This window comes from Pelophylax lessonae (genome assembly GCF_965119305.1).
Source record: "Pelophylax lessonae genome assembly, chromosome: 7".
Taxonomy (NCBI): Eukaryota; Metazoa; Chordata; class Amphibia; order Anura; family Ranidae; genus Pelophylax; species Pelophylax lessonae.
The window spans coordinates 192,266,995-192,294,953 of NC_138774.1; the positions used below are offsets into that span (position 1 = coordinate 192,266,995).

At 47.0% G+C, this 27,959-nt stretch overlaps 1 protein-coding gene across 1 annotated transcript in view; it reads left to right on the forward strand.

Annotated features, from left to right (window-relative positions):
* The window catches only part of LOC309559507 (rab GDP dissociation inhibitor alpha), a 57,878-nt gene extending 32,324 nt beyond the window's left edge, over positions 1-25,554 (forward strand). Inside the window, exons 10-11 of the mRNA XM_082262782.1 lie at positions 5,055-5,109; positions 24,736-25,554. Coding sequence (XP_082118908.1) covers positions 5,055-5,109; positions 24,736-24,888 — 208 coding nt within the window. The 3' untranslated portion in view covers positions 24,889-25,554. The remainder of the gene's footprint in view (positions 1-5,054; positions 5,110-24,735) is intronic.
* Positions 25,555-27,959: the final 2,405 nt, after the last annotated feature.

Below are 27,959 nucleotides of genomic sequence, written 5' to 3' on the forward strand. Positions count from 1 at the left end.
TACCGTACAATTATTTTCTCTGAGTCCTCTGACAGACGCAGCCCCCGCCCCTCTATTTTGGGGTTGGTTGTCTTTTCCTTCACTGCTTGTTACAAAACGGATTAGTAAGCACGATTTGTCTGGGGTAATGTCTGAAGGGACAGCCCCTAAGGGTGTGTCTAGTGAAAAGTTTTTTCTATGAGTTTCACTGCCTAGTCTTACTCCTGTAGAGGGCACATTACCCATTTGTGAGGAAACTATGAAGTGGCTGCGTCTGTCAGAGGACTCAGAGAAAATAATTTTACGGTAAGTTCTTACAAAAATTCTATTTTTTTTTTTTACCTGCAAAAAGATGTGCATTTATAATTTTTTCTGAAAAGATGAAGTTATCCTTTCAAGGCTGCCTCACCCTAGGAGTGCCTCTGCAGTTTTATTTTGTTAAGTGGAATTTATGTGTTGTTAGAATCTATAGTTAAAAAGTTCACATTCACACTTAGCCTGGTTCACACCAGTGCAATTTGTCATGAAACACATGACAAGTCGCACCCCTTTGCCAACAATGGAACCATTCAAATCACTGTTACTCATGTCTATGCCACTTTGAAAAGGTTCCTGCACTATTTCTGTGCAATTTCACGTGCGACTTGCATTGAAATTTGTGTAAATGAAGTTGCGCAGATGTCAGCAAGCCACACTTGAAATCACACGGTTCGGTGGCTTTGAAATTGTACTTTTCAGCGGCTTTGAAATCACACTACTTCAGTGCGAATTCAAAGCTGTACTGGTGTAAACCAGGGATAACACACTGAGCTGACGTGTTGGCAAAGCATTCTGCCTACTGCATCTCGTGTGCTAAAATTGTCATTTTAATCAATGGAGCCCTTAATAAAAAGTTATCAAAGTGTAAATTTGCACAATAAACTATTGCCATCTGTTGTAAATGTACCCTAGAAGTGAAATGCAAGCCAGAATCTTAATTGTACAGTACAGGACACCCATGGTCAAAGACAACCGTGGCTGATTCTCGGACCATGGGTTATATGTTGCTACCTTCAGGCGATTGGACAAAAGTGTTGTACCCATATAACCCCGCCTACTTTTTGAGGCTCCAGTTTTTGCTAGGGTCCCTAGCTTATAGACCCCCCTCTGTTGTAGAAGATTTTTGCCTATTTTTCAAAAGCTTTCTTTTTCTTCTTTGACTGTCACGTCACTTCTATCAAGATCTGACTGCGTTTTGCCTTGCAGCACACTAGCAGTTTCCAGATTGCTTACCCTTATTATATGTTGGGAAACATGCCCAGTCCCTGTGGGATCAGAGCAGGCCTGTAATGTTTGCTTAGGTCACTGGATCTTGTGTTTGATGCTCACCTTGGTAAGGATGCAACTAGTGGGTTAGCTGCAAGGTGCTATGCAGGTCCAGGGCCGTGGTTCTTTCCTATGGCCTATATTTCCTATCCTAAGACTTCTTCAGGGGCATTTTTACCATGACGGGCGAAGCCTGGACCCTGGATAACACAAGTGAAGTAGACAAGCTAAGACAGGGTTTCCCTGTACCTTTACACATCGGTTCCTGGCTATACCTGTCTTGTTGGATCATTTCTTTGATCTGTAGTACTTACTACATTATATCCTTTCATCCTACAAAACACACCGCGGTGCTAAGCACACAAATAGTTTTGAAGGCATAGGTTATGGGGTAATCTATACTTTGAGTATTTCTTCCCTAACTTTTATTGTCTCGCTTGATTTGGCCTTATAGATAACATTTGTATAGTGCTCATCTATTTAAAATTGGCATTCACACCTGTTGCCAGATACCTCAAAGACACAGCCATAGGAACGCAGTTAGTCCTGGGTTATTGCAAGTTTTTCACACTGGACATGCTAAATCCCATCAGTCGGCATCCATTCCATGATTGTCCCACATGGGAAGATCCTCACTTAGTATTAGCAGATTATGGGAGCTTGGGATTGGGAGCACATTGGACAAATAATGACAATTCTGGTGCAAGCCATGAGGAAGCTGCAAATTCCTCTCAAGTGGATAACTGTTCCTTCTTCCAGAGCAAGCTCTTACGCTGACACCACTATTTTCCTGAATGCGGCTCCTTCACTGACACACAACACATGGCCTTTCTGAATAAAGCAAAATTCATTGTCAGTATGTCTGATCTACTGAAATCAGAATCCAATTTGTTAGTACAAAAAATATTTAAAAAAACATGTACAGTAAATTTTCAATATATTGAGAGCGTTATAGCAAACAAGTATCATGATCATCCAGTGTAGGAAAATGCGTGGATAAGTACATATGGATCTGGATCAATGCGTTTCGCCAGAATCTGGATCTTCTTCAGGATCCACGTATCTGGTTTTATTAAACGAATAAACAGCATACAGAATGTGTTCTAAACATAATTCAAAACGAACATAGCATAACAAATTATATGAAGTATATAAAAAAATCAAATTCAATTAACAAAATCAAAGAAGAAAGAAAAATATATAAATTATAAATGAATGAATGATACCAGATAAAGGACAACATGGAGACACCAAGGGGAAATTAAGGCAGAAAGAGGAAGGGAAAAAGAAAATATTTTTCCTTTTTTTAAAAAAAAAAAAAAGCCACAAAAGCATGATAAGAAACAGGAATTAAGAAATAATATATAATACCTCAAATATAGATAATCAAAAATATGATCCATTATCTGCCTCATAGAGCCATGATCACAGTTGGGACATATGTATTCACAAATAAAAAATAAGAGTCTTTTAAAATTGAACGAGGATGAACCGGTGGATAGCCAGTAGCCACCATCTAATAAAAAAATGTGAGGGAAAAAAAACCCATATACAAATGGCATATATAGACCCGTTTTGTTAATTATCCAAAAATGGCACAAAGCTTTTTTTTCTCATTTAGCCCTGGTTTATGCTGGCCATACACTAGCCGAAATATCGGGCAAACTCATTTTCGAAAAATTAAAAATAAGCCGTGAGAGCAGAGGATCGTGGCATCATTTTATGACCAAATTTCGAACGATAAATCGTTCAATGGACATAAATGAATCCGTTTTTCGTTCAGTTTGTCACATATGCATAGTGCAAACAGGTCGGCCGAGAAAGACATTAACCTTTAAATTTATTGTTTGTTTATCGTTCGGCCGGCGGATTTTCAAAACTGTTCCTTTGATTTTTCAGCTCTGAAAAGTTAAAAACGATTTTCTATTTGTGCCCATTAACTGGACGAAAAACAAACGATCTGACCAAATCACAGATTTTCAAACGATCTTTCGGCTAGTGGATGGCCAGCATTAGAACTTGCATTTAGGTTAAAAATCCACCTGCATTTGCGCTGCAGAATAACTCAGATTTGTCCACCACGCGGATGCAGGTGGATACGTTCCAGGGCAAAAAACTGTAGGCTCTCCATCTTGTAATCATAGGATTGAGCAAAATGGCGAGCCACATGATTCTCCAAATCACCTCATCTAGCAAATATGACATGATCCCATATGTGTTCCCAAAATTTACGTTTGTTTTTTTTCCTACATAAAACGCCTGACTTGCATTTCATAATATACAATATGCCTACTGTCTGGCATGATACAAAGTGTTGTGGGGAGAAAGATTTGCCCGTAGGGAGTGTTTGAGATGATTTCCTAGCAATAAATGGGCAATATTCACAATTACCACAGGGAAAGGTCCCCAAAGGGAGTTTGGTCCAGGGGTCTCTTCTGCCTAATCTTAGATAATGGCTCGAGGTAACTAGATCCTTAATAGATTGGTTCCGTCTATAAGTAATAGCCGGTTTTGACTCAACAAATTATTTAAGTATATCCTCCTCAGCGAGGATATGCCAATGTTTATCAAGGGTGCTCCGGACTTGTGCGGCCTGAGCATTAAATTTGGTGATCAATCTAGTTTGGTTTGTAGATAGATCTTTTTCTCCCTGAAACAGAAGAAGATCATGTGGACCATCCCTTTTTGTGGGCACGTTTACCACTTTTCTGACTATAGCCTCTATTCAAAAATCTCTGCCATAGTCTTTGTGATTCCTGTTCAAAACAGTCAGATTCTGTACAATTTCTACGAATCCTGTAATATTGTCCAAGCAGGATGCCCTGAATAACATGTCTGGGATGAGCACTCACTGCATGTAATATAGCATTAGTGGCTGTGGGCTTCCGATAAAAGTGTAGTAGCCGGTTATTGGATCCCTTGTAAATCTTGAGATCCAGAAAGGAAAATTTGTTGCATGTCATATATTAATGTAAAATATAAATTCAATGTGTTGACATTAAATTTTTGCACAAATTCCTGTAAAGTCTCAATTGGCACTTTTCCACTGCAAGTACCGGCTCGGCTCTACTCGGCACTGCTTGGCCCAGCTCGGCTCAGTTTGCTTTTCCACTGCGTGGTACGAGTCGGCACCTTTCAGCACTATATAGGCTCTACTCGGCTCGGTTTGCTTTTCCACTGTTGTAGTACTTAGTACTAAGTGGGTGGTATTACAATGATTCTCTGATCAATCAGTGGCTAGTAGTGACTAACAATCAATGCTGCATGCAAAGGATTGTGGGATATGGTATCGGTACGGCCCGCTTGAAACCCCAACCGAGGTGTACTGTTTAAGTGAGCCGTAACGAGCCATACCATGTAGTGGAAAAGCGCCGCCGTACCGTACCGAACCGTTCTAACACATACCATGCGGTACCATGCAGTGGAAAAGCGCAAAAGCGAGCCAAACCGTTCGGTTCCATGCAGTGGAAAAGCGCCAAATGGGACCAGACAGAGTGGACACCTAGGATAACACTATTTTGGTTCTAGGAGCTTAAAAAAAAATGCTAGTGTGCATGGAGCCTTAAACAAAAGGCACTGAAACCAGAAAACTTTTAACATTTTTGGAAATGATAGTGTGAACTAAAAAACAAATAGTCTTTGCAGCGTTCTAACCTGTGCCTCTACATGATTTGTTTGAGGAGTCACAGTGCTTGGTTATTCTTAAGCCAGAAGCGTCATCAGTAAATTTAGGCAATAGTAAAGTTTGTGTTTTTTAATTTTTGTTACAGGTTTGTTGCAATCAGTGACCTGTATGAACCTACTGAAGATGGAACAGAAAGTCAGGTAAGTCTCAAAGTGAAATCATCTTCTGTGGCCTTGTCATTGTAGAAGAACTGACATCACAAACCATATGACAAGTCTGCCTTAGAGGTTTACTGTCTCTTTATTTGTCTTTCCACTTATAATACCAGTGAATTCCAAATTCATAAATCTACAATAACCAAATTCTATGCACTGCCATGGTAACGTGAAACAAAATGGTAGTATAGTTTATCCCTTTTATATACAAGAGGTCAACTAAGCATAGATGTCCAGACCAAATTTAACCACTTCAGCTCCGGATGATTTTACCCCAATCATAACCAGGGCATTTTTTGATATTTAGCCCTGCACTACTTTAACTGGTAATTGCGCGGTCATGCAAAGCTGTACCCAAACCAAATTTATATTATTTTTTTTTCACACAAACAGAGCTTTTATTTGGTGGTATTCGATCAGCAATGAGTTGTTTTATTTTGTTTTGCGATATAGATGAAGAAAATGCCGAAAATTTGGAAAAAACAAACAACAGTATTTTTTTCTTTCTGCTATAAAACAATCCAATAAAAAAAAAAAAAAAATCAAAAATCTAATTTCTTCATACGTTTTGGTCAAAATGTATTCTGCTACATGTCTGTGATAATAAAAAATCCCCATAAGTGCATATTGATTGGTTTGCATAAAAGTTATAGAGCCTACCATCTATGGGATATACAGTGGGTACGGAAAGTATTCAGACCCCCTTAAATTTTTCACTCTTTGTTATATTGCAGCCATTTGCTAAAATCATTTAAGTTCATTCTTCTTCCTCATGAATGTACACATAGCACCCCATACTGACAGAAAAACACAGAATTGTTGACATTGTTGCAAAAAAGAAAAACTGAAATATCACATGTTCCTAAGTATTCAGACCCTTTGCTCAGTATTTAGTAGAAGCCCCCTTTTGATCTAATACAGCCAGGAGTCTTTTTGGGAAAGATGCAACAAGTCTTTCGCACCTGGATTTGGGGATCCTCTGCCATTCCTCCTTGCAGATCTTCTCCAGTTCTGTCAGGTTGGATGGTAAACGCTGGTGGACAGCCATTTTTAGGTCTCTCCAGAGATGCTCAATTGGGTTTAAGTCAGGGCTCTGGCTGGGCCATTCAAGAACAGTCACGGAGTTGTTGTGAAGCCACTCCTTCGTTATTTTAGCTGTGTGCTTAGGGTCATTGTCTTGTTGGAAGGTAAACCTTCGGCCCAGTCTGAGGTCCAGAGCACTCTGAAGAAGGTTTTTGTCCAGGATATCCCTGTACTTGGCCGCATTCATCTTTCCCTCGATTTCAACCAGTCGTCCTGTCCCTGCAGCTGAAAAACACCCCCACACCCATATGCTCGCGCCCTACACCCAGAAGTAGGCAGCAGTGTACAGGTACATCATTTTGCCTACAGCCGCCACTCGCCCACAGTAAGTTGCGGGCGGGCAGTTGGCAAGTGGTTAGGCAGCTTCAGTAATCTTGAAAATAACTCTTTGACAGACCTGCCTGCCTGAATACCTAACATAAAACATATTTTCTCTAGCCTCTGTGTTATACTGCCCCCTACAGGAGTAGGACACTAGGCAGGAAAAAGCTTGACTACACCTATGGGCAGTCCCAGGGGATAAACACCCACACTCAGCTATAGGCACTCAATTTTTTTCTGTCTAGTCAGGTTTAAGGATCTCGTTCCTTGCTGGGATCTCTGGTCCTGGCAATTTTTTCTTTTTAAATGGATTTTTCCCATCTTTGTTATTTTGTTCCTGTGAGAATCTACTATCAACTGCCAGACTGAGTGATGGACTGGAAAATCTAGATCCAGAGGGGTCCCCCCAGTCTGACCAGCGAGCGTGTGCAGGCCTCAGCTCTGTGCTAGGTCAGCCGCGACATAGCTCCACCGGACGGGGGCTGGCCTGCGAGTTAGACGTCTTGCAAGGGCGCATATGACCTGGCCTCAGCCTGAGTCGCAGTGTTCCTCCTGGCCGACAGCCACCCACATCCCGATGGAGCAGTGGTCTGTCAGGAGCGGTGCCCTCCCTGTTCCTGGTATGGTAAGTAGCTGTCCCCCCTTTACCCCTGGAGGATTTTGGGGTGGACATGGACCCCTCCCTGGGACAGTGGGACCCCCGAGTCCCCTCCCCAGCCCTCTAAAAATGTGGTGGTCACTGTGGGTCTTCAGGCCCCCCTCCCCCCCCCGGATGAGGTTATGAGCTGTCTTTTGCCACATGCTCCTAAAGGGGGCTTGTTTGGAGTTGCTGCTGACCAGGTTTTTCTTGGTGCACAATGGGGGGTTGAGCAGGGTTCCCCTGCTATCCTGGGGGTTGGTGATTAGGACAGGGATCTCCTCTGGGCTCACTGCTGCAGTTGTTGGGCTGGGGAAGCGGATAGTTTGGCATCCGCGGGTCCACGCCTCACGCGGCCGGATCCTTCCCCAGGCTTAGGCCATGCCTTTGCAGCCTACTGGTCGGGGGGCTATGTAGGGCGGCCCCAGTGAGGATGGCTAAACCCACTACCCTTCATTTGGGCATCTACCCCTGAGTGGGAGAGCCCCAGTGAGCCAGGCTGGGATGAGTGCACTTGCTGCTGGGCTTCCACACAAATTAGGGTTGCGTCTTGCGGCCTACTTAACCATGCGGCCAGCTTGGCACCTCCCTTGGACGGGGTGGCGCTGTGGGGGCAGTTTAATTTTTGATGGCAACCATGATGCCAATATTGTGGAGGGCAACTACTAGTGATCGACCGATATCGTTTTTTTGATACCGATATTTTGGTCATCGGAAATCGGTATCGGCCGATATCTGCCGATATTTTCGGACGTGTAAAAAAGGTACTCCTTGTGGAGGGATCTGGGGGTCTAAAAGACCCCAAACCCCTCCTTGGCACCGAAAAGCATTCAAAACGCCAAGTTTGGCTGTTGTGAATGCTGTCAGTTTTTTTAATTCAGCGCCGAGTTGAGATGGAGACGGGAGACCCGGGCGAGCCGCGGAAGGCGGTGGGAGGGACGTCCCCCCGCTCCTTGTAATAAGAGCCGAGTGGCTTCTCAGCCGCATCGGTTGTCATTACAAGTCAGCCGACCGTCAGCTATGGACACCGGTACCGGGGTGATGCCTCTAGCTGCAGGCATCACCACGGTACAAGCACTTTCCCTAGATATCGGCAATAAAGGTAACCTCAGGGGTCGATTCCGATATATCGGGGAAAGTGCATATCGGCCCCCGATATATCGGTGTTTCCGATAATCGGTCGATCCCTAGCACCTACCCCTTTTAGCGGTGCGGGACCATCAGGACCTGCGCGTACGCATCACGGCGGGCGGCCCCCTTTAAAAAGGGCTATTTCCTATTGTGTGGGCCTCTTTGGAGGGGCTCGAAGGGTAACCCTCTTGTTTTTTGCGGGGTCCAGTGGGGGGTCCATTCGTGGACCCTGGGTAGGCGTTCCCCTTGTGGGATTGCAGTCGGAAGCCCTCCCTTGATTGTTGTTTTTTCCGGGTGACCTTAGTATATAGCGTCCACCTCCCACCCCTGCCTCATCTGTCCATCACATCCTGAATCGGTTTTGGGCGCGAGTTACCCTACTGGGTCTGCGTCCACGCACCCTGAGTGCTCAGACAGTGAGGATGGTTCCTCTGCTCCTCTAGCTATGCATGAAAAGGCACTGGCGGATGCACTGATTGTGTCAGAGTGGAACATTTTAAACATGGCTGAGATGCTGCATCTGAGGCGCCGGTCCTTTTGGCACCACAGGTTTATTGCCTTGGTGTCGCAAACTCTGGCGAGTGGGCTAAACTTTTACGCCGAGACCTGGAGGGGAAAGGGCTTCCCCCTGCCTTTACGGAGCTGGCAGAACAGTTGATCCAGGGACTACAGTTTATCTGTGATGCCTCTTTGGATGCGGCTTCTTTGATTTTAGGCTGTCTGTATCAGCAGTGGTCCTTTGGCATCCTATCTGACTGACAATGCTGGTCTGTGGACCAGAGCTCTAAGAAGGCCTTATCTGATCTCCCCTTTGTGGGGGATCGCCTGTTTGGAGCTTCCTTGGATGGCAAGCTTCCTTGGATGGCATCATTAGTAGATGTGGTCCATTCTTCCCGGCTCTAAAGAGGCCTTTTTTCGTCCCCCAAGGGATAAAAGTCCTTCAGGGCCTCCCCCAGGGGTTCCAAGAGGACCTGGTCTGGCAAGCCACGAGGGGCTCTTCCAGACCTGCGGACAAGGCTTCCTCTGCATAAAGGGTAACCCTCACCCGTTTCTGGGGTGGGAGGAAGTCTTTGCTGATTTCCGGATCCATGGACCTCTTTGGTATAGGTCAAGTGGGTCCACAAAGTCTTTCAGTCTGGCTACAAGAACCAGTTTCGGTTCTTTCCTCCAGAAAGGTTCCTACCTTCCAACCTGCACTTGTCCCCAGATCACTTATGGGGTCATTTTGGGGCAGTGCAAGACTTGTTACTTCATGGGGTGATTTTCCCGGTTCCGGCTTCGGAATGTGTTCTGGGGTTTTACTCAAACCTGTTTACAGTTCCCTGGAAGGAAGGCAAGGTAGGTCCAATTCTAGACATCTGTCAGGGCACTACCAACGTCATTGCCAATCAGCGAGTTCGCGCATTGGCGCGAACACGCATGCGCGCCCAATCACGGGCGAACGCAGTCCGAAATGTGCGTGCGCCAATGCGCACGCGCATACGCAAGTGCGTAATGGCGCTTGGCGCTAAACGGCCTATTTAAAGCCAGCAATCTCAACAACAAGTTGCTGGATGATCAACAGCCTCCCGTGTTCCCTGTGCCTTGTAACCTGCTGATCGTGATTCCCTGTTGCCGACCCGGACTGTCTGACGTTGTTTCTCCTGGCTCCTGACCCCTTGGCTTACTCCTGGTTTCCTGTTGTCTGCTCCTATACTTGACCTCGGCTTGGCTCTTGACTTCTCTACAGCATACTCCCAGTCTGTTCCTGTTTGCATCCTGCTACTGCCTGGCTTGCCAAAGTGTTCTGGACCTGCTTGGAACTTCACAACAAGCTTTGTTCCTGCTTCCATCTGGTCATCCCAACCGGTGTTGTAAAATTTTGTCGGACCCGTGAAAAAATCGGACCTCGTCACTTCCGGTTATAGGAGTCTCAAGTGCGCATGCGCACCAGACATTATCTTGGTTTGGTAAACTTATAACACAGAGCGACCAGTTGAATGAGAGGAGGCGGGGCTGAGGTTGGACGGAAGACACCGCCGCGTCATCTGCAGAGCTGAATAGAGGAGGCGGGATGGAGGCGTGGCCGTGTAATAAATGCAGGACTTTAGCGACTCCCTGTTTTATTATCTTTACTAATTATCGTATTATTTATCCTTAGGATTTCATTACATTTACTATTTCTTATTTTGCATTATAGAAATACTAAATGTCATGAAATCCGAAGGATAAATAATACGATAATTACTAAAGATAATAAAACAGGGAATCGCTTAAGTCCTGCATATATTACACGGCCGCACCTCCGTCCCGCCTCCTCCACCAGCTCTGCATATGTGCCTCGGTCCCGTCGCACCTCAGCCCCGCCTTCTCACAATCAGCTGTCCGTTCTCTGTTATAATTTTGCCAAACCTCGAAAAATGTCTTCTGCGCATGCGCACGGACCACTCCTATCAACTGTTTTGTGACGCTCTGTCACCGGAAGTGACGAGGTCCGATTTTTTCACGGGTCCGACAAAATTTTAGAACACCGGCAACCCGTGCAACTTCGGGCACAGCACTCCCTGTCCCACTTCCAGGGGTGCTCTGCACCTAGCCGCAAGGGGGAGCCCTCTCTACACTCCGGCTTCGGATCAGGTACGTGACAACATCAAGGCGCTAAACTGCCTTGTGCGGGTACAGAAGTTCCAAATGGAGTGCATCTGCTTGGTAGTGGCGTCCCTACATCTAGGGGATTTTTTCGCTTCTATCGACATCAAGGACGCCTACCTTCACATTCCAATATGTGTCGGTCACCAGTGCTTCCTGCGCTTTGCCGTGGGGAAGGAGCATTATCAGTTTGTGGTGTTTAACTTTGGTCTTGCCTGCGCTCCTCGGATTTTCACAAAGTGTTGGCCCCGATGCTAGCATTGTTGCGTCAGTGGGGGATCGCGGTACTTGGGTACCTGGACGATCTTCTTCTGCGAGCAGAGTCTCCGACTGCTCTGATGGATGCCTTGGAGATTACTCTGCGATCTCTGTCTTGAGGGGGTTCAGTTGGATTCTGAACCTTCAGGCGTCTGCTCTGGTTCCGTTCACAAAACTGGACTATCTGGGTGGATTCGGCCTCAGCCAGAGTGTTGCTTCCTCTGGAAAAACTCCAGAAATTGCAGGAAGCAATTCAGCTTCTGTTTTCCAGCAGATGGTCATCCCTCTGGGCTTGTATGGTGTCTACCTTTGAGGCGGTTCCGTTTGCACAGTTCCACACGAGATCTCTGCAAAAAGAGATTGTGGTGAAATGGGACAAGAATCCACAGTCTCTAGAGGTAATCTTGTTCTCCGGCACTTTGACAGGGAAATCCTTCTCCCCCTGTACTGGGCGGTGTTCACCAAGGATGCCAGCCTATCCGGGTGCGGGGGGCGCCCTCCGCACAACTTGTGCTTAGGAAGAGAATTCAGACTGCCGATCAATGTACTGCAACTGCAAGGGATCAGTCTTTGTCTGGACCATTGGACAATTCGTCTTCAGGGGTGTCCGATACTAATTCAATTGAACAATGACACGGCTGTGCCCTTTGTCAATCACCATGGGGGCACATGGTGGATCGGGAAGTAGCTGGCATTCTAAGGTGGGCAGAAGGATCGTTCCAGCCCTCTCTGCTGTACATATTCCATGGAAGGTACAGAGGTTTTGCGCATGGTCTCAGGATCCTCTGGCCGACGCCGCAGATGCATTAGTGGCTCCTTGGCGTCAGTATCGTCTGATTTATGCCTTTCCCCCTCTCAAACTTATGCCAAGACTCCTGTGCAGGATTGAGGCAGCAAAGGATTCCGGTCTTTCTACTGGCTCCAGCCTGGCCTTGCCAGTCTTGGTACTCCGATCTGGTACGGCTGGTCGCCGATGCTCCTTGGAGACTTCCTCTCAGGGAACATCTGCTGTCCCAAGGGCCAATCTTTCATCTTGCTTTACAGTTGCTGATTTTAACGGCTTGGCTGTTGAGAGCCAAGTGGTGAAGGATAGAGGTTTGTCTTAATCTGTGATTCCTACACTGTTAAAGGATAGATAATCTACCTAAATCTACCATCGTACCTGAAAGACGTACGTTGTGTGGTGTGAGTCTTTTTTTTTTTTTTTTTAAAACAGTGAGGTTTATTGAAACTTTTGGTACAATACAAAAATAAACCGTGCATTGAAACTTCGATCAGATTCATAACACACAGGGGTACAAAAATACAAATATACACAGTGATTAACACTTAGAAACAGAACAGACATAGTAAAAATAAGGCAGTAGTCAGTTACTTTCTTTCGGCCCAACACTCAAGCAGACAATATTGATTTAACAGGGGCGGTCAGCATAAAGTAGTTACCCACTTCACTACTGAGCCGTATCAGGGCACTGCACCCATTTGTCCCAAATCTTGTTGAACTTCTGAGGGCAACCCCTATGTTTATATAATGGGATGACACTATTAATTTCCTTAATCCACAATCCTAGAGTAGGAGGAGTAGGTCTCATCCACCGCCTGGCTATCAATTTACGTGCTATAAACAAAGTTTCCTGAAGAAATATGACAGTGGATTTGGGCATCTCTCCATCCGGATAGACCCCCAGGAGACACTCCTTAGGAGAGAGTTGTAGAGGAGACCCCATTTTGTCATGCAGAAATGTGACTACCTGTTGCCATAGAGTCTGTAATTGGGGACAGCTCCACAGTAGATGAAAGAAGGAAGCATCAGGGTCTCCGCACATAGGACAAGAGGGGACCAAGTCAGGGTGATATTTGGACAGTCTAAGTGGGGTGAGATAAGCCTGGTGTAATATAAAGGTCTGGGTTAGGCGATCCGACAGTTTTGGCGACACTCTGCGGCACGTCTCCAGGGCATCCTCCCATTCCTCATCCTCCATGGCCCCCACATTGCGCTCCCAGCGGGTCTTAAGTGCAAAAGCTAAAGTGGTCGAGGAAGGTGTGTGAAGCTCAGAGTAGAACATGGAAATGAGGTGACTGGGTTCTGTACTTTTAACAATCTCAAGGGTGGTAACCGATTCTATCTCAGGAGGGCCGTCAGGGAATTGAGATCTATAGGCATGGGAGAGCTGTAAGTATCTGTAGTGCATGGGGCCCTGGAGCGCAAACTGGTCTCGCAGGGTCTCGTAAGACCGTAGACCAGTGGTCGTGGAGATATGGCTAAGGAGAAGAATACCCCTCCCACTCCATACCGACAGGTCAGGGATGGAGAGGAACTCACGCAATGTGCTATTATGCCACAGAGGGGTGAATGTGTGGAATGGAGGGCACCGAAGCCTGGACGCAACCACCTCCCAGATCCGACAATAGTGATATAGAAGAGATCTGGGGCACAGGGGCTCCGGCGAGCCCCTAACGCCCCTAAGGATAACTAGGAGGGGGTCCCCGAGGGGATGAGCCCACCCAGGGCAGAGCAGGGTCAAGAAGCGTTCTCTATCTGTTTTATCTATGTGAAAGAACTGGGACAACTGAGCTGCCAGATAGTACAGATTAAAATCCGGCAGGGCCAACCCCCCTAGATTTGTAGGATTCTTGAGTTTGCGCCAGGAGATCTTGTGCCGGTTAGCACCCCAAACAAAGGTCTTGAGGAGTGATTCCATCTGCTTAAACAGCCTGAGTGGCAGATAAATAGGAGAGTGCCATACAACATAGAGAATTTTGGGAAGGAGAATCATTTTAATTAAATTGACTCTACCCATCACTCCCAGAGGTAATTTGGACCATACTTGAATTTTAGCCTTAAGCAGAGGGAACAAGGGTTGAACGTTATCCGGGACATAATCTGCTGAGCTAGCTGTCACTTGAATCCCTAAGTATTTAATGCGGGATACACATTGTAGGGCCGGGTTTGCGGGGGCGATCGCCTGCGGGCTCTCGTCAAGCGGGAGAATTTGTGACTTATCCCAGTTTATCTGAAAACCGGAGAATCGTTCGTACCGTTCAATTAAAGAAAGGGCTGTGAGCAGGGATTCTCAAGAGTCTTCCAAATATAACAAAGTGTCATCAGCATACATGCTGATTTTCTCCTCCAGCGGTCCCTTACGTAGGCCACGAATCCCGGGATGTGCTCTAATGGCCATCGCCAGGGGTTCCGCGGCCAGGGCATACAGCAGGGGGGAGAGGGGGCACCCCTGTCGAGTGCCACGGGATAAAGGGAAGGCGGTCGACTGCCAGCCGTTGGCCAGGACCCTGGCCACCGGGGCGCTATATAGAAGTTTGACCCACTTAATAAAATTAGGTCCAAAGCCGTATCGGTCCAGGCAGGTCCATAGAAATGGCCACTCTACCGAGTCGAATGCTTTAGCCGTGTCCAAGGAGACCACCACCCTGCTACCCATTCCGTCGTGTTGTGCCTGGAGATTCATGAATAACCGGCGAAGGTTAAATGAGGTGTTCCTCCCAGGCATGAACCCGGCCTGGTCCGAGTGTATGAGTGAAAGGATCACCTTGTTAAGACGGAGGGATAAAATTTTCGCAAGGATTTTAGTGTCTACTGGGAGCAAAGAGATGGGACGGTAAGACTCTGGGGCGTGTAAGTCCTTGCCCGGCTTGGGGATGAGCACAATTAGCGCCTCCCGCATAGAAGGGGGCAGGGCTGCATCTTTGAACAGAGATTGAAACAAAGCCAATAATTTAGGAGAAAGGAGTTCTGAATATTGGGAGAAGAATTCAATCGGGAGGCCATCTAGGCCGGGGGCCTTAGATCTAGGGAACTTGGACACGGCTGCTGCAATCTCCTCCACAGAAATGGGTGCCTCGAGGGTCGCCATCTGGTCGGGTGTCAAAGTGGGAAAGTCAATAGAGTCCAGAAAGTCATGCATGTCAGTGCAGTCAGCGGGGGCCTTAGAGGTGTAAAGTGTACTAAAAAATGATCGGAAACACTGTGCCACCGCAGCAGGATCAGTGATCTCATTACCCAGGTCATCCTTTAAAGTAATAACTACCGGGGGCCTATCCTCACAATGGACTAAATATGCGAGGAGTTTCCCCGCCCGCTCTCCATGTGCAAACAGATTCTGCTTCTGAAAAAACATCTTAGATTTCGCCTTCTCATATTCAAGTTGGGAAAGGACTTTAGAGGTCAATTTATACTGGGATTCATGTGTCGGAGTCGGGTCCGCCATAAAGGCCTGTTCAGCTTCAATTAGATTTGTCGTTGCCCTGGAGATCTCCTCAGCAGCCCGCGCTCTAACAGCTTTGATTTTGGAAATCATAGTGGATCTGGCGAACAGTTTAAATGCCTCCCACACTGCAGCCGGGGAGGCAGTGCCCTCGTTATCAGAAAAGAATTGTGTCCAGGTCCCCTCAATGTCGTTCCCATCAGACACCAAGGGGAGCCAGGCGGGATTCAGGCGCCAGGCCGGGGGAGGTCTATTGCAGGGCAAGGACAACAGTATCCAATAAGGGCAGTGATCAGACAGAGTCCGTGGGGCGAAGCCTGCCGCCAGTAACCTGGGGAGCAGGGTTCGAGACAACAATATCAGATCAATGCGTGACATAGAATGGTGTGCAGCCGAGAAACAGGAGTACGCACGCTGAGCGGGGTATTTGCTGCGCCAAGAGTCGGCCAAACCAAAGCTCTCCAACAATCGGGAGAACCTGGTCGGGGACGACCCCGGCGGCGCCTGGGAGGCGCCACCGGATCTATCCAGACCCGAGTCCATCACATTGTTAAAGTCGCCCAGCCAGATCACCGGGGCCCCCGGGCATTGTGCCATAAACGCCAATCCCTCCATTATAACCACAGCAGAGTAAGGGGGGGGCACATAGAAAGCCATCAGCAGCATCAATTCCCCATAGACTGACGTTTTGAGAAAGACATATCTACCCATTGGGTCAACCTGAGATCCTAGGAGCTGGAAATGTACCAATTTGGCCACCAGAAGCGCCACACCCCTGGAGTGCGAGCTATATGCAGAGTGCTGCACCCAGCCAACCCAGGGCCGTTTGAGAGACTGCTGTACGCAGCCCTCCAAATGTGTCTCCACCAGTACTATAATGTCAGCCCGGACACGGCGTAAAACATTAAAGACAGCCGTCCGTTTAATCTTATCGCGCATACCCCTGACATTCCACGTCAACAATTTCAATGCGGCCATGGCAGGGGTAATACGGAGCGTGGAGCGGAGGCTCCCAGGATCTCAGGCAATAAGGCCACAGAACTAACAAGTCCACGGTCATACACTAGCATTAATAAACGGCAGCAAAAGAGCAGGCAGTTATTACTTGAGGTCAATGTGCATAGAACAGAAACAGTATAGAGATTGTACCAAATATAAACTGTAAACAATGGTAATACCCCAATCCCCCCTCCCTGCCCTGCACCAACCCCAACTTGTGCGGGCATGTTCCCAAACAAGTGCCTCAACCAGAACAGGCCCACATGCGACTGGTAAAGAGCAAGATCAAGAGGCCAGGGACCCCCAGGATAGGCAGCAAAAATACAGCAAAATACAACTAGGACAAGCAAGGGGGCCCGGGGGCCCAGGTCCAACAGAAGTCGCAGGGGGCAACAGGGGAGTTGGGCACAAACACACGCCTGAGCGGGTGTAGGGGGCGAAAACCAACAGGTGTATCGCTGGGTAGCAAAGCCTATGGGCAGGTGGAAATCCATAGGAAGAGAACAGAAAAATCAGTGCCATCTGTGGAGCTAGGGCGCTCCGCCGGTCAAACACAGGAGCAGTAGTGCAGGGAAATGAGGGGGGAGGGGGGGGAAGGGGGATGCAAAGTCTTGAGTTCCGCAGGATCTACAAAACCCCCTCCACCTCTGCAGCAGCGTAAGGCATAGGCAATCAGGGAGAAAGTATCATGAAGTCGCCAGGGCAAGGTGGTCAGGCTCTAGCTTCCAGTCCTTCTAACCAGGAGATGGCGGCTTCCGGATCCTCAAAGAAGTGGGCTCGGTCCTCACCCTCCACTCTAAGACGGGCCGGGTACAACATAGAGTATTTGATATTCTTGATACGCAGCCTGCGTTTGACCTCCAAAAAGCTCTTGCGGCGCCTCTGGACCTCAGCAGAGAAGTCGGGGAAAATCGCTATTTTGTGATTTCCAAATGGAATGTTCCCCTTAACTCTGGCCAGGCGTAATATGGCATCTCTGTCCCGATAGTTCAGGAATTTAGCGATGAATGTGCGGGGGGGTGCACCCTGAGGGGGGGGACGCCCTGAGAGGCGATGTGCACGTTCCACAACAAAAGTGGGTGAGAAGGATTCTCTGCCATAAGTCTGAGTGAGCAATTGTTCCAAATAGGATGAGGGGTCTGCACCTTCAGAGCCCTCCGGGAGGCCAATGAACCGCAGGTTACAGCGGCGCAGCCTATTCTCCATGTCATCTTGTTTTTGAAGGATAAGGTGTACTTGTTGCTGCAGCCTGTCTGAGGAGCTTTGCAATGGGGGGAGGGAGTCTTCCACCTCGCTAATTCTGTGTTCAGCCTCACCAACTCTGTCCCTTAGCTTCTGCATATCCTGACGCATCAATGATATATCTACCTTCACCTCCTCGATTTTAGTTGTCAGCATGGTCTGGCAAGTGGCAATCGCTTCCAACACCTTGGATGTAGCAGGGCTCTCAGGCTCCTCCACCACAAGCGACGGGCCGGCGCCATCTTGGATCGGGGCCTCCTTCTCCAGCCTCCGGAATGCAGCTAGTTTAGCCGCAGCTTCAGAGCCTTTCTTCGGCGGAGACATGCGGAGGTCAGTGCCGCGGGTGTGCGGGAGGTGAAGGGAGGATTATCGTGCCCGGAGGGCTGCAGGAATAGTGGTAAAGGATATCGGTCCGGCGGAGCTCCTCTCACACACGTCCTCTCACATGCTGCGCCAGGCCACGCCCCCCTGGTGTGAGTCTTTTGAGGTTCTCCCTCGCTCCTTTTTGGTAGCTCGGATCTGGGCTTTCCTCCAAAAGGGGGGTTGAGCAGCGCCTGGCTTTGAGTACCATCAAGGACAAGCTTTCGGCCTTGCCGGTTTTCGTTCCTCGTGCGTATCTTTATCCAGGGAGCTCAATACTTGGTTCTTCCAGTGCGGTCTCCATTACCACTGTGGGTCCTCAAATTGGTGTTGTCAGTTATTCAGGAATCTCCCTTCGAAAATATCAGGAGGGTCCCCTGCTTACGTTGTTTCAGAAGGTGGCCTTTTTGGCGGCCTATACTTCTGCGTGCAGGGTGTCAGAGCTGGCGGCATTGTCTTGTTGTTCCCCTTACCTGTTGGTTTACAGAACTAAGGTGGTTCTTCGTCTCTGTCCGTTGTTCCTTCCAAAGGTCATCTCTGATTTCCATTTGAATGAAGACATTGTGTTGTGTTCCCATGTCCCAGGCATAAACATCCTAGGGAAATTGCTCTGCATTCCCTGGATGTGGTTCGGGCAATCAGGGTGTACCTGGCAGCTACGAAGTCTTTTAGGGAATCAGACTCACTATTTGTACTCACGGTTGGACCTCAAAAAGGGTTGGCCGCTTCTGCTGCGACCATTACCAGATAGATCAGACAGACAGTGATTCAGGCCTATTCAATTAGGGGTCAGGTTCCTCCTTTCCCTGTTAAGGCACACTCTCCTCAGGCGCTTAGTGCCGCCTGGGCCTTCAGTCATCAGGCATCAGTGATGCCGGTTTGCAGGCGGCCATCTGGTCGTGTGTGCACACTTTTACATAGTTTTATAAAATGGATGTGTTGGTATCTGCGGATGCTTCCTTTGGTCACAAGGTTTTGCAGGCTGCTGTTTAGAGGACCTGGTCCTCTTTGAGGGTGCATTGTTTTTTTCAGGTGAGCTCCAGTTGTTATGGTTGAGCTCCATGTTACCTGCTTGGCTATGGTTAGCCTTGGGATTTTTTTTCTGATATTTTCCCACCCCTCATGTTTGACACTGCTTTGGGACCTCCCAATGGTTAAGAAGAATCAGGAGCTGTGTCCGTCAATGAACGAAAGAGAAAATAGGATTTTTGACTTACCGTAAAATCCATTTCTCTCATGTTCATTGACAAACACAGCACCCACCCCTCTGTGGAGTTGGCTTTCCTACTGACACTGCTTGTAACAAAACTGAGTGCCTATAGCTGAGTGTGGGTATATATCCCCTGGGACTGCCCATAGGCGTAGTCAAGCATTTTCCTGCCTAGTGTCCAAATTGCAGATTTTTGGATGTGTTTGTCAATTTTTTGCTGTGAATTTACTTAGAACCTCCAAACATTATATGTCTTTTTTAAGCAGAGGCCCTGGAGAATAAAATGGTTGTTGTTACACGATATTTGCACAACAGTTTATCAAACGCAAATGTTCAGGAAAAAAATAAACTTTATTGACTTTTAGTGCATAAAAAAACAATATAATACCCAGTTTCTAGGTAAAATATAAACAGATGTTACGCTGCGTAAATAGATACCCAACTTGTCACATGTTAAAATTGCGCAATCGTAATGGCGACAAACTGTGGAACATTAAATTATCCATAAGCGTTGTTCTCAACCCCTGTCCTCAGGACCCACTAACAGGACAGATTTTAAGTATTACCTTGGGGAGATGCAGACTACAATACTCCAATCTCTAAGCTATACCTCACATGTGTGTGCAATCACTGTTTACAAATGTGTGCAGGACATTTGCGCATGAGCACAGGCAATTTATTTTTTTTTTATTATTTCTTAAATTACATTTTTATTTTTCCTCTTTCATTCATTGACGGACACAGCTCCAGAATCTTCTTGACCAATGGGTTATGCTGCCCCCTACAGGAGTAGGATACTAGGCAGAAAAAAAGCTTTACCACGCCTATGGGGCAGTCCCAGGAGATATACTCCCACTTCCTGCTATAGGCACTTTTTTTCTGCCTAGACAGGAGTAAGGACCTAGTTTCTTGCTGGGATCTCTGGACCTAGCATTTTTTCAATTTTTTGGATTTTTTTCCTCTTTTTATTATTTTCTGTTCCTGTGAGAACTAAAGTCAACTGCCGGGCGACGCACTGGATATTCTAGATCTAGACATTCCAGTCCGGCCAGCAAGCGTGACCCGATCTCTGGCCGACAAATTAAACGTCTCCCGAGGAGGCTCAGACCTGGTCACGACCTGAGCTGTGTCGTACCACTGGCCCACAGCACCTCCATTCCAAGATGGTGCAGTGGTCTGCCTGGAGTGGTGCCCACCCGGTTCCATGGTGTGGTAATTGGTTTCCCCCCTCTCCCTTGGTGGTCTTTTGGGGTGGACGTGGGCCCCTCCCTGGGATTGTCGGACCCCGTGTTCCCCTCCATCCCACCCAGCCCACCTAAACAGTCACTGTTGGTCTTTTGAAGATTCCTCTTTTACCGCATATGCGCATGAAAAGGCGCTGGTGGATGCACTGATTGTATCGGTGCAGGAAATTTTAAACATGGGGGATGCAGCTGCTTCTGCATTAGAGGCGCCAGTCCCCTTGGTGCCTGCAGATACTCTAAAGCGGCAAAGATTTTCCTGCCTACTGTGACAAAATTGTCACGAGTCAGTGGAGTTGTCCTAAACGCTATATGGCGATGCCTAAGGGTTTCAATAGTCAGTATCCCTTGAGGAGTCTCTGTTGAATAATTGGGCAGTTACACCTGTGGTGGACTTTCAGGTCTCCAGGCTGAATAAATCCACTCTAATTCCGGTGGAGGAGTGTCTGGTTTTTAAAAGATCTATTTGACAAACTTTGGTCCGCCACATGTTTACTGTGTTAGGTTCGGTCCCTAGGGTCTGCATTGGTGTCCCAGACTTTAACAGAGTGGGCAAAGCTTTTGCGCCAGGATCTGGAGGGGGCAACAGCTTCTCCCTGCATTTGCGGAGCTGGCAGACCAGTTGGTCCAGGGGTTGAATTTCGTCTGTCCGTGACAGCAGTGGTCCTTCGGCGCAGGATATGGCTGAAATGCTGGTCTGCGGACCAGACTTCCAAGAAGACCTTATCTGATCTTCCCGTTGTGGGGATTACCTATTCGGATCCTCCCTGGATGATATTGTTAAGCAGGATTTCAAGACAAGGGATCTAAGTCTGTAAGGACCTCCTCCGGAGGTTCCAATAGGATCTGGTCTGGTAAGCCGAGGGCGGGACCTTCCGAACCTGTGGACCTCCCTGATTCAAGGCAAGTGGGTCCACGAGCTGATTCGGTCCGGCTACAAGATCGAGTTTCAAGCTTATCCTCCAAAAAGGTTCTTTTCCTTCAAAAGATGCTTACCTTCATATTCCGATATATGTCGGTCATCTGCACCTCCTCCAGTTGCCGCGGGCGAGGAGCATTATCAAGAGGTCTTGCCTCGGCTCCTTGGGCCTTCACAAAGTGTTGGCCCCGGTGTTGGCATTGCTGCGCCTGCGGGGCATTGCGGTACTGGAGTACCTGGATGATCTTCTTCTGCAAACACAGTCTCCGACTGCTCTGACGGACACCCAGGAGATTACTGTGCAGACTTTGCAGGAGTTTGGTTGGAAATTCAGTTTCCAGGTATTGGCTCTGGTTCTGTCCACCTAGTTGGACTATCTAAATCTGCCCCGGATTCGGCCCCAGCCAGGGTGTTCCTCTCATGGGACAAGCTCCAAAATCTGCAGGATGAATTTGGCTCCTGTTGTCCAACAGTCGTCGTCTTTCTGCACTGGCATGTGGGTGCTGGGTCTAAAGGTGTCTACTTTCGAGGCGGTTCAGTTTGCACAGTTCCTCACGAGCCCTCTGCAAAGAGAGATTCTTACCATGTGGGGCAAGAATCCATAGTCTCTAGACAATCTGATCCTGTTGAGCTGGGGTATGGGAGGGTCTCTGATTTGGCTTCACTCGCCAGCGTTTCGACAGGGAAAATCTTCCTTCCCCTGTACTGGATGGTGGTCACCACGGATGCCAGCCTGTCTGAGTGAGGTGGCGTTTTTTGGCACAAATTGTGTTTAGGGTGTCTGGAATCCAGACTATCAATCGATATACTGGATATTTCCTCCGGAGGTGTTTCATCATTTGTGTCTCCGGTGGGGAACTCCGGAGGTAGTCCTGTTGGTCTCTCGTCTCAACAGGAATGTGCTTAGGTTTGTGGCACGGTCTCTGGATCCTCTGGCCGATGCCACAGATTTACTGGTAGCTCCTTTGTGGCCAGTATCTTCTGATATACGTCTTTCCTCTTCTAGAATTTCTGCCAAGATTCCTGCGTAGGTTAGAGGCAGAAGGGATTACGGCTATCCTAGTGGCTTCAGACTGGCCTCGCCGGCCTTGGTACACAGATCTGATACGGTTGGTCGCTGATACTCCTTGGAGACTTCCTCTTAGAGGAGATCTGTTGACCCAAGGGCCAATCTTTCATACTACTGCCTTACAGTCGCTGGCTTTAACGGCTTGGCTGTCAGAAGCCTGGTGCTGAAGGATAGAGGGTTGTCTGAATCGTTGATTCCCACACTGCTGCAGGCTAGTAAATCTACTTCTAAGAAGATTTATTATCGCGTTTGAGGAGTTTACTTTGCGGGTTCGAATCTCTTGGGTTCACCCCCGCTCCTTTTTCGTTTGACTCGGAGTTTGGCTTTCCTCCAGCGAGGTGTTGAGCAGCGTCTGTCCTTGGGTATCATCAAGGGCCAGGTTCAGCCTTAGCGGTTCTTTCAACGGCCTTAGGCTACACATTCTTTGGTTCGCACCTTTGTTCAGGGGGTTCGCCACTTTGCTCCCCAAGTGCGGTCTCCATTGCTCTTGTGGGTTCTCAACTTGGTGCTGTCGGTTCTTTAGTAACCGCCATTGAAAAATATTTGCGAGATTCCTCTGCTTACATTGTCCCAGAAGGTAGATTTCTTGGTGGATTTTTCTTCTGCACGTAGGTTGTTGGAGCTGGTAGCTTTGTCTTGTCGTTCACCTTACTTGGTTCACGGAGATAAAGTGGTGCTTCATCCTTGTCAGTCGTTTCTTCCTAAGGTTGTTTCTGGTTTCCATCTGAATGAAGACATGGTGTTGCCTTACCTGTGTCCTAAGCCTAGGCATCCTAAAGAGATTGCCTTGCATTCTCTGGCTGTGGTTCGGGCATTCAGGGTGTACCTGGCGGCTACCGAGTCGTTTAGGAAATCAGACTCGCTATTTGTCCTTATGGATTGACCTTGCAAGGGTTTGGCCGCGTTTACCGTCACTATTTTCAGATGGATCAGACAGACAGTGGTGCAAGCCTATTCAATCAAGGGTAGGGTTCTCCTTTCCCTGTTAAGGCACATTCTACACAGGCACTTAGTGCCTCCTGGGCCTTCGGCCATCAGGCATCAGTGATGCAAGTTTGCAGGGTGGCCGCTGGTCGTTTGTGCACACTTTCACAAAATTTTTACAAAGTGGATGTGCTGGCATCTGCGGATGCTGCGTTGGCCACAAGGTTTTGCTGGCTGCTGTTTAAGAGGACTAGTCCTCTTAGAGGGGGTGTATGTTTCAGGTGAGCTCCAGTTGTTACTGGTTGAGCTCTGTGTTACCTGGTTGGCTAGGTTTAGCCTTTGGGAATTTATTTCTGCTGTGTTTTTTCCCACCCCTTATGTTTTGGGACGTCCCAATGATTAAGAAGATTCTGGAGCTGTGTCCATCAATGAACAAAAGAGAAAATTGGATTTTTGTCTTACCGTAAAATCCTTTTCTTGATGTTCATTGACGGATACAGCACCCACCCCTCTATTGAGTTGGGTTATATTTCTTCTGACACTGCTTGCAACAAAACTGAGTGCCTATAGCAGGGAGTGGTAGTATATTCCCTGGGACTGCCCTATAGGCATGGTAAAGCTTTTTCCTGCCTAGTATCCTATTACTGTAAGGGGCAGCATACGATTCTGGAGCTGTGTCCATCAATGAACATCAGAGAAAATAATTTTACAGAAAGACAAAAATCTATTTTTTTTTTTTATTTAACTTTATTGCTCTCACAAGGAATAAACAACACCTCGTGTGATAGCATGAGCTGTGACGGGTCCTCTTTCTGGAGAAATCTGTGGTCTATTAGACCCCAGATCTCTACGCTTCCCTCCAAAGCATCTGAGAAAAGTAAGATCAGTTTAATCAGATGCTTTACAAGATGGGAACACCTTTTATACACACACACCGAAACCAGAAGTGATGAAATTCTCACCGCTGTATAGCCACGCGATCACTTTTACACCGTAGGGAATCGCCAGCTGAACAAAACAATATCTGGATCATGGCTGCAGCCATGGCCCAGATATCACTGCTCCGACCTGAGGACATACAGGTGCGTTCTAAGGATGGGAAGCAGTTAAGTTATCTCTTAAGTTAATCTCTTTTACACCGGTTCCAAAAAAAAAAATAACGAATGACAAAAAAAGTTGGAATATAACCACAGTAATTGTGGATGCCTCAAGCAAACTCCTTTTATATCTGAAATAACCTTTCCTGGTCATCCATGTTCTGTGAAATGCTGGCTCTATTCTTCACTGCAGAACTACACTTTTTTAACAATAAGTCTACCTGTGTGTCTACCCAACTGTTCATCAGATATCCTTTTCTGTCCTGCAGGTGTTCTGTTCACGTTCCTATGATGCCACCACACATTTTGAGACCACATGCAATGACATCAAGGACATCTACAAGAGAATGACTGGAACAGACTTTGACTTCGAGAACATGAAACGCAAGCAGAATGACGTTTACGGGGAGGACGAACAGTGAATTGGGCATTTGGTTGGGGTAGGGTGGGATAGCAATGAGTTGAAAAAGAAAAACAACTACATTTTTTTTTTCCCGGAAAAGAGGGTTGGTCTGAAATTTTAGAACGAGCATGTGGGGGGAATCATGGTATGTGATGAAGCTGGGAATGGAGATTGCCTAGTACCAGTAAGCAAAGAAACATAGCTAAATCTTCCATTCTCCATTTTGTCCTCATGATTCCAGTTTAACTTTTTAAGCCTTGGGCTAACACTGTGGTGGAGCTTTAACCTCCTGGTTCCTTTGGGGTTCAGTTCTCAAAATGTTATCTCAGCTGTACAAGCAGCCATACACTTGGTTTTACATTTTTAGCACACTTAGCCCAGGTTGTCCCTCATCTCACAACCGAGTGTGAACATATATGTATAAAGTGCTTACTGATTCTTGTTACTTAACCTTGCCCTACTTACTTTGACATAATTATGGTCAAAGTAGCTTGCAGATGTGTCTTCTGATAACTGGCAAAGGCTTATCTTAACAAATAGATCAGCTAGATATTACAATTTTATATGTTAGTCTCCCACTACGCCTCATACCATGTCACTCAACATTCCAGCATTGTGACAGGATTCTAGTATCCTAAGTCATTGATCCCCTACTTTTATATACTTTTATGGTCCAAAAGCAAAATTAAGCCTTGCTGTTCTTGAGGACCGTTGTACGTTTACATAACTTTTCTAGTTTCCATAATAAGATATTTCCACCGAATGTAGAGGTCCTATATCCTGTTGATTTTGTTTACATGGCTTGTCTTCTTGTGAAGATCTTTCCAACAAAAAATAGACTTTAAGTGTTTTCCAGTCAGTCAATGAGGCTTGTGTTTCATGTTGGCTTTATTGGCTTCCATGCCAAATGTCTTCAAGTCATAATTATGTCCCTAGCTATTTGGCCAACAGTTATCATGCAACATGGTCGTTTTAAAGTTGGCAGTTGGCCCCATACCACATGAAGATATGTATCCAGTTGGCTTTACAGATAATCAATTGCCCATTGATTGCATACTGAGTCAACTTCTATTTCTTGTCATATAGAATACTTATACCCACTTATTTCTTCTTAGCCAGGTATTTCCACATCATACCGGTCTTAGTAGAAAATGGCTAGGGCCAGACTAGAGGCCTAGAATGTGGAATTACATTTCATGTTGAGTGCCTTCAGCAGAAACCTTTTAACACGTTAATTTAAAGAATTATGTTTAGTAGAGCTCCACAAAAGAAAGGTTCATCTTCTAGAGTCATTCCAACTACCTGGGGTATCTTCGGTAACGACATGTGTTTTCATGTAAAAACCCAATTTTCAATATTTCAACAGACTACCAAGCTACGTTTTTGCCTACAAAGTCTAGGAACTTGGGCACACCTTTCCATATCAAGGTCTTACAACTGATCCAAAGTGTTAATTGATTACATTAAGTGTACAACTCATATCATCATTACCATAGCTGAGTTGGCTTCCATCCCCAGTGTTTTCTCTAACAAGTGGCTTAAAAAGTTACATTAACATTATTATCTTCCTAACCTAATTTATTTAACTTATTAGCAAACAGGTCTTAAAGCCATGAGTTTCAAAAGCAGTATGTTCATTTTATGAGGGAATACACTAAAAGAGAAAAGAACAATTCACATCCTAGTTTGCTGGTAACTAGGAGTAGTGGCTGAAGTACAGACGCTATAAAATATTTTATTTAACTAAAAATGTCTTAGAACATTACGCCAAAAGAAAAAAAAAAAGATAGAACACTGAACAGCCTAGACTTTATCACTGAAGACAAGGGACCAATTTCATCACTCATGTGCTTGATTCCTACTAAACCAATAGACTATATTTATTTGATGGTTGAATGGCCTCCGCGGCTTTGGCAACAAGAACACTTTAAGGGTAGGCCAACCAACCATATTGAAGTCTTCTGTACTTCAGTCACCACTGTGCTTACAATAAACAACACTACAGGCTACATTATAACTATGTTAAGCTCCACTTAGTTCCTTGTGTTTTTATTTCAAGTGTATTTCCTTTTATAAAAAAATAAGGGCAGCGTAGAGTATTGATCTGTTTTATCAACAAGTCACAATGTAGTAGATTCAGTCCAGTAAGACCAGATCCAGTTTGTCAGTTAATATACTTAACTGTAAGAGATCCTTTTATACACATACTTAGTATATGCAGGAAATCCTATGGTGGTCACTATGTACAGTTAATTTGGTGTCTCCTAAAGGTCAGTGATGAAATATCCCTCTGGTGCCATACAGTTTGTCTTCTGTGTTGGTGACAGTGGTTTATGGAACGTGCCTCTCGCAGTGCTGTTTGTATGGCTGGGTTTCTGGACTTAGGATAAAGTACCACCTGGCAGTGGCGTACTAATGGGGGGGGCGGGGGTGCGGCCCGCCCCGGGTGCCACTCACTGTGGGGGTGTCAGCCGGTGTCCTGCCCGGTGTGTTCAGAGTCAGACAGATCCCGCAGTGTGAAGGCAGCTGCAGTGGCTGGCAGCTCCTTCAGTCCGTGCTGCTAGTGGGGGGCGGAGCCACGGCGGGAATAAGGGGGCGGAGCCGCGGCGGGAATAAGGGGGCGGAGCCGCGGCGGGAAGAAGGGGCGGAGCCTCGGCGGGAAGAAGGTGAGTGCCCATTGCAAAAGTGTGTGCTGGATAGGAGGGGGATGGGGCTGCTGCATATATAGGAATTCATCTTTCTCTATTCTTCCTGCAGCTTCCTGCTGAATAACTGATTCTCCTCCTCTCCCTCCTGCAGGAAGAATAGGGAAAGATCAATTCATCTATATGCAGCTGCCCCATCCCCCTCCTATACAACTTCTTTTGCTGGCCCCCCAAAGTTCTTAACCTCCTCCAGTGCTCCTAATCCCTCCCTCAGTGCTTTTAGCCCCTCTCCCCCCAGTGCACTAGACCCCCCCTGTTCTTTAGCCCCCCCATGCTCTTCAACTCCCCACAGTGCTTTCTCCCTCCCCCCTAAGTGCTCCCCGTCCCCCCAGTGCTCTCCACCCCCCTGATTTTCCCTGCTCACCCCCCCAAGTGCTCCCTGTCC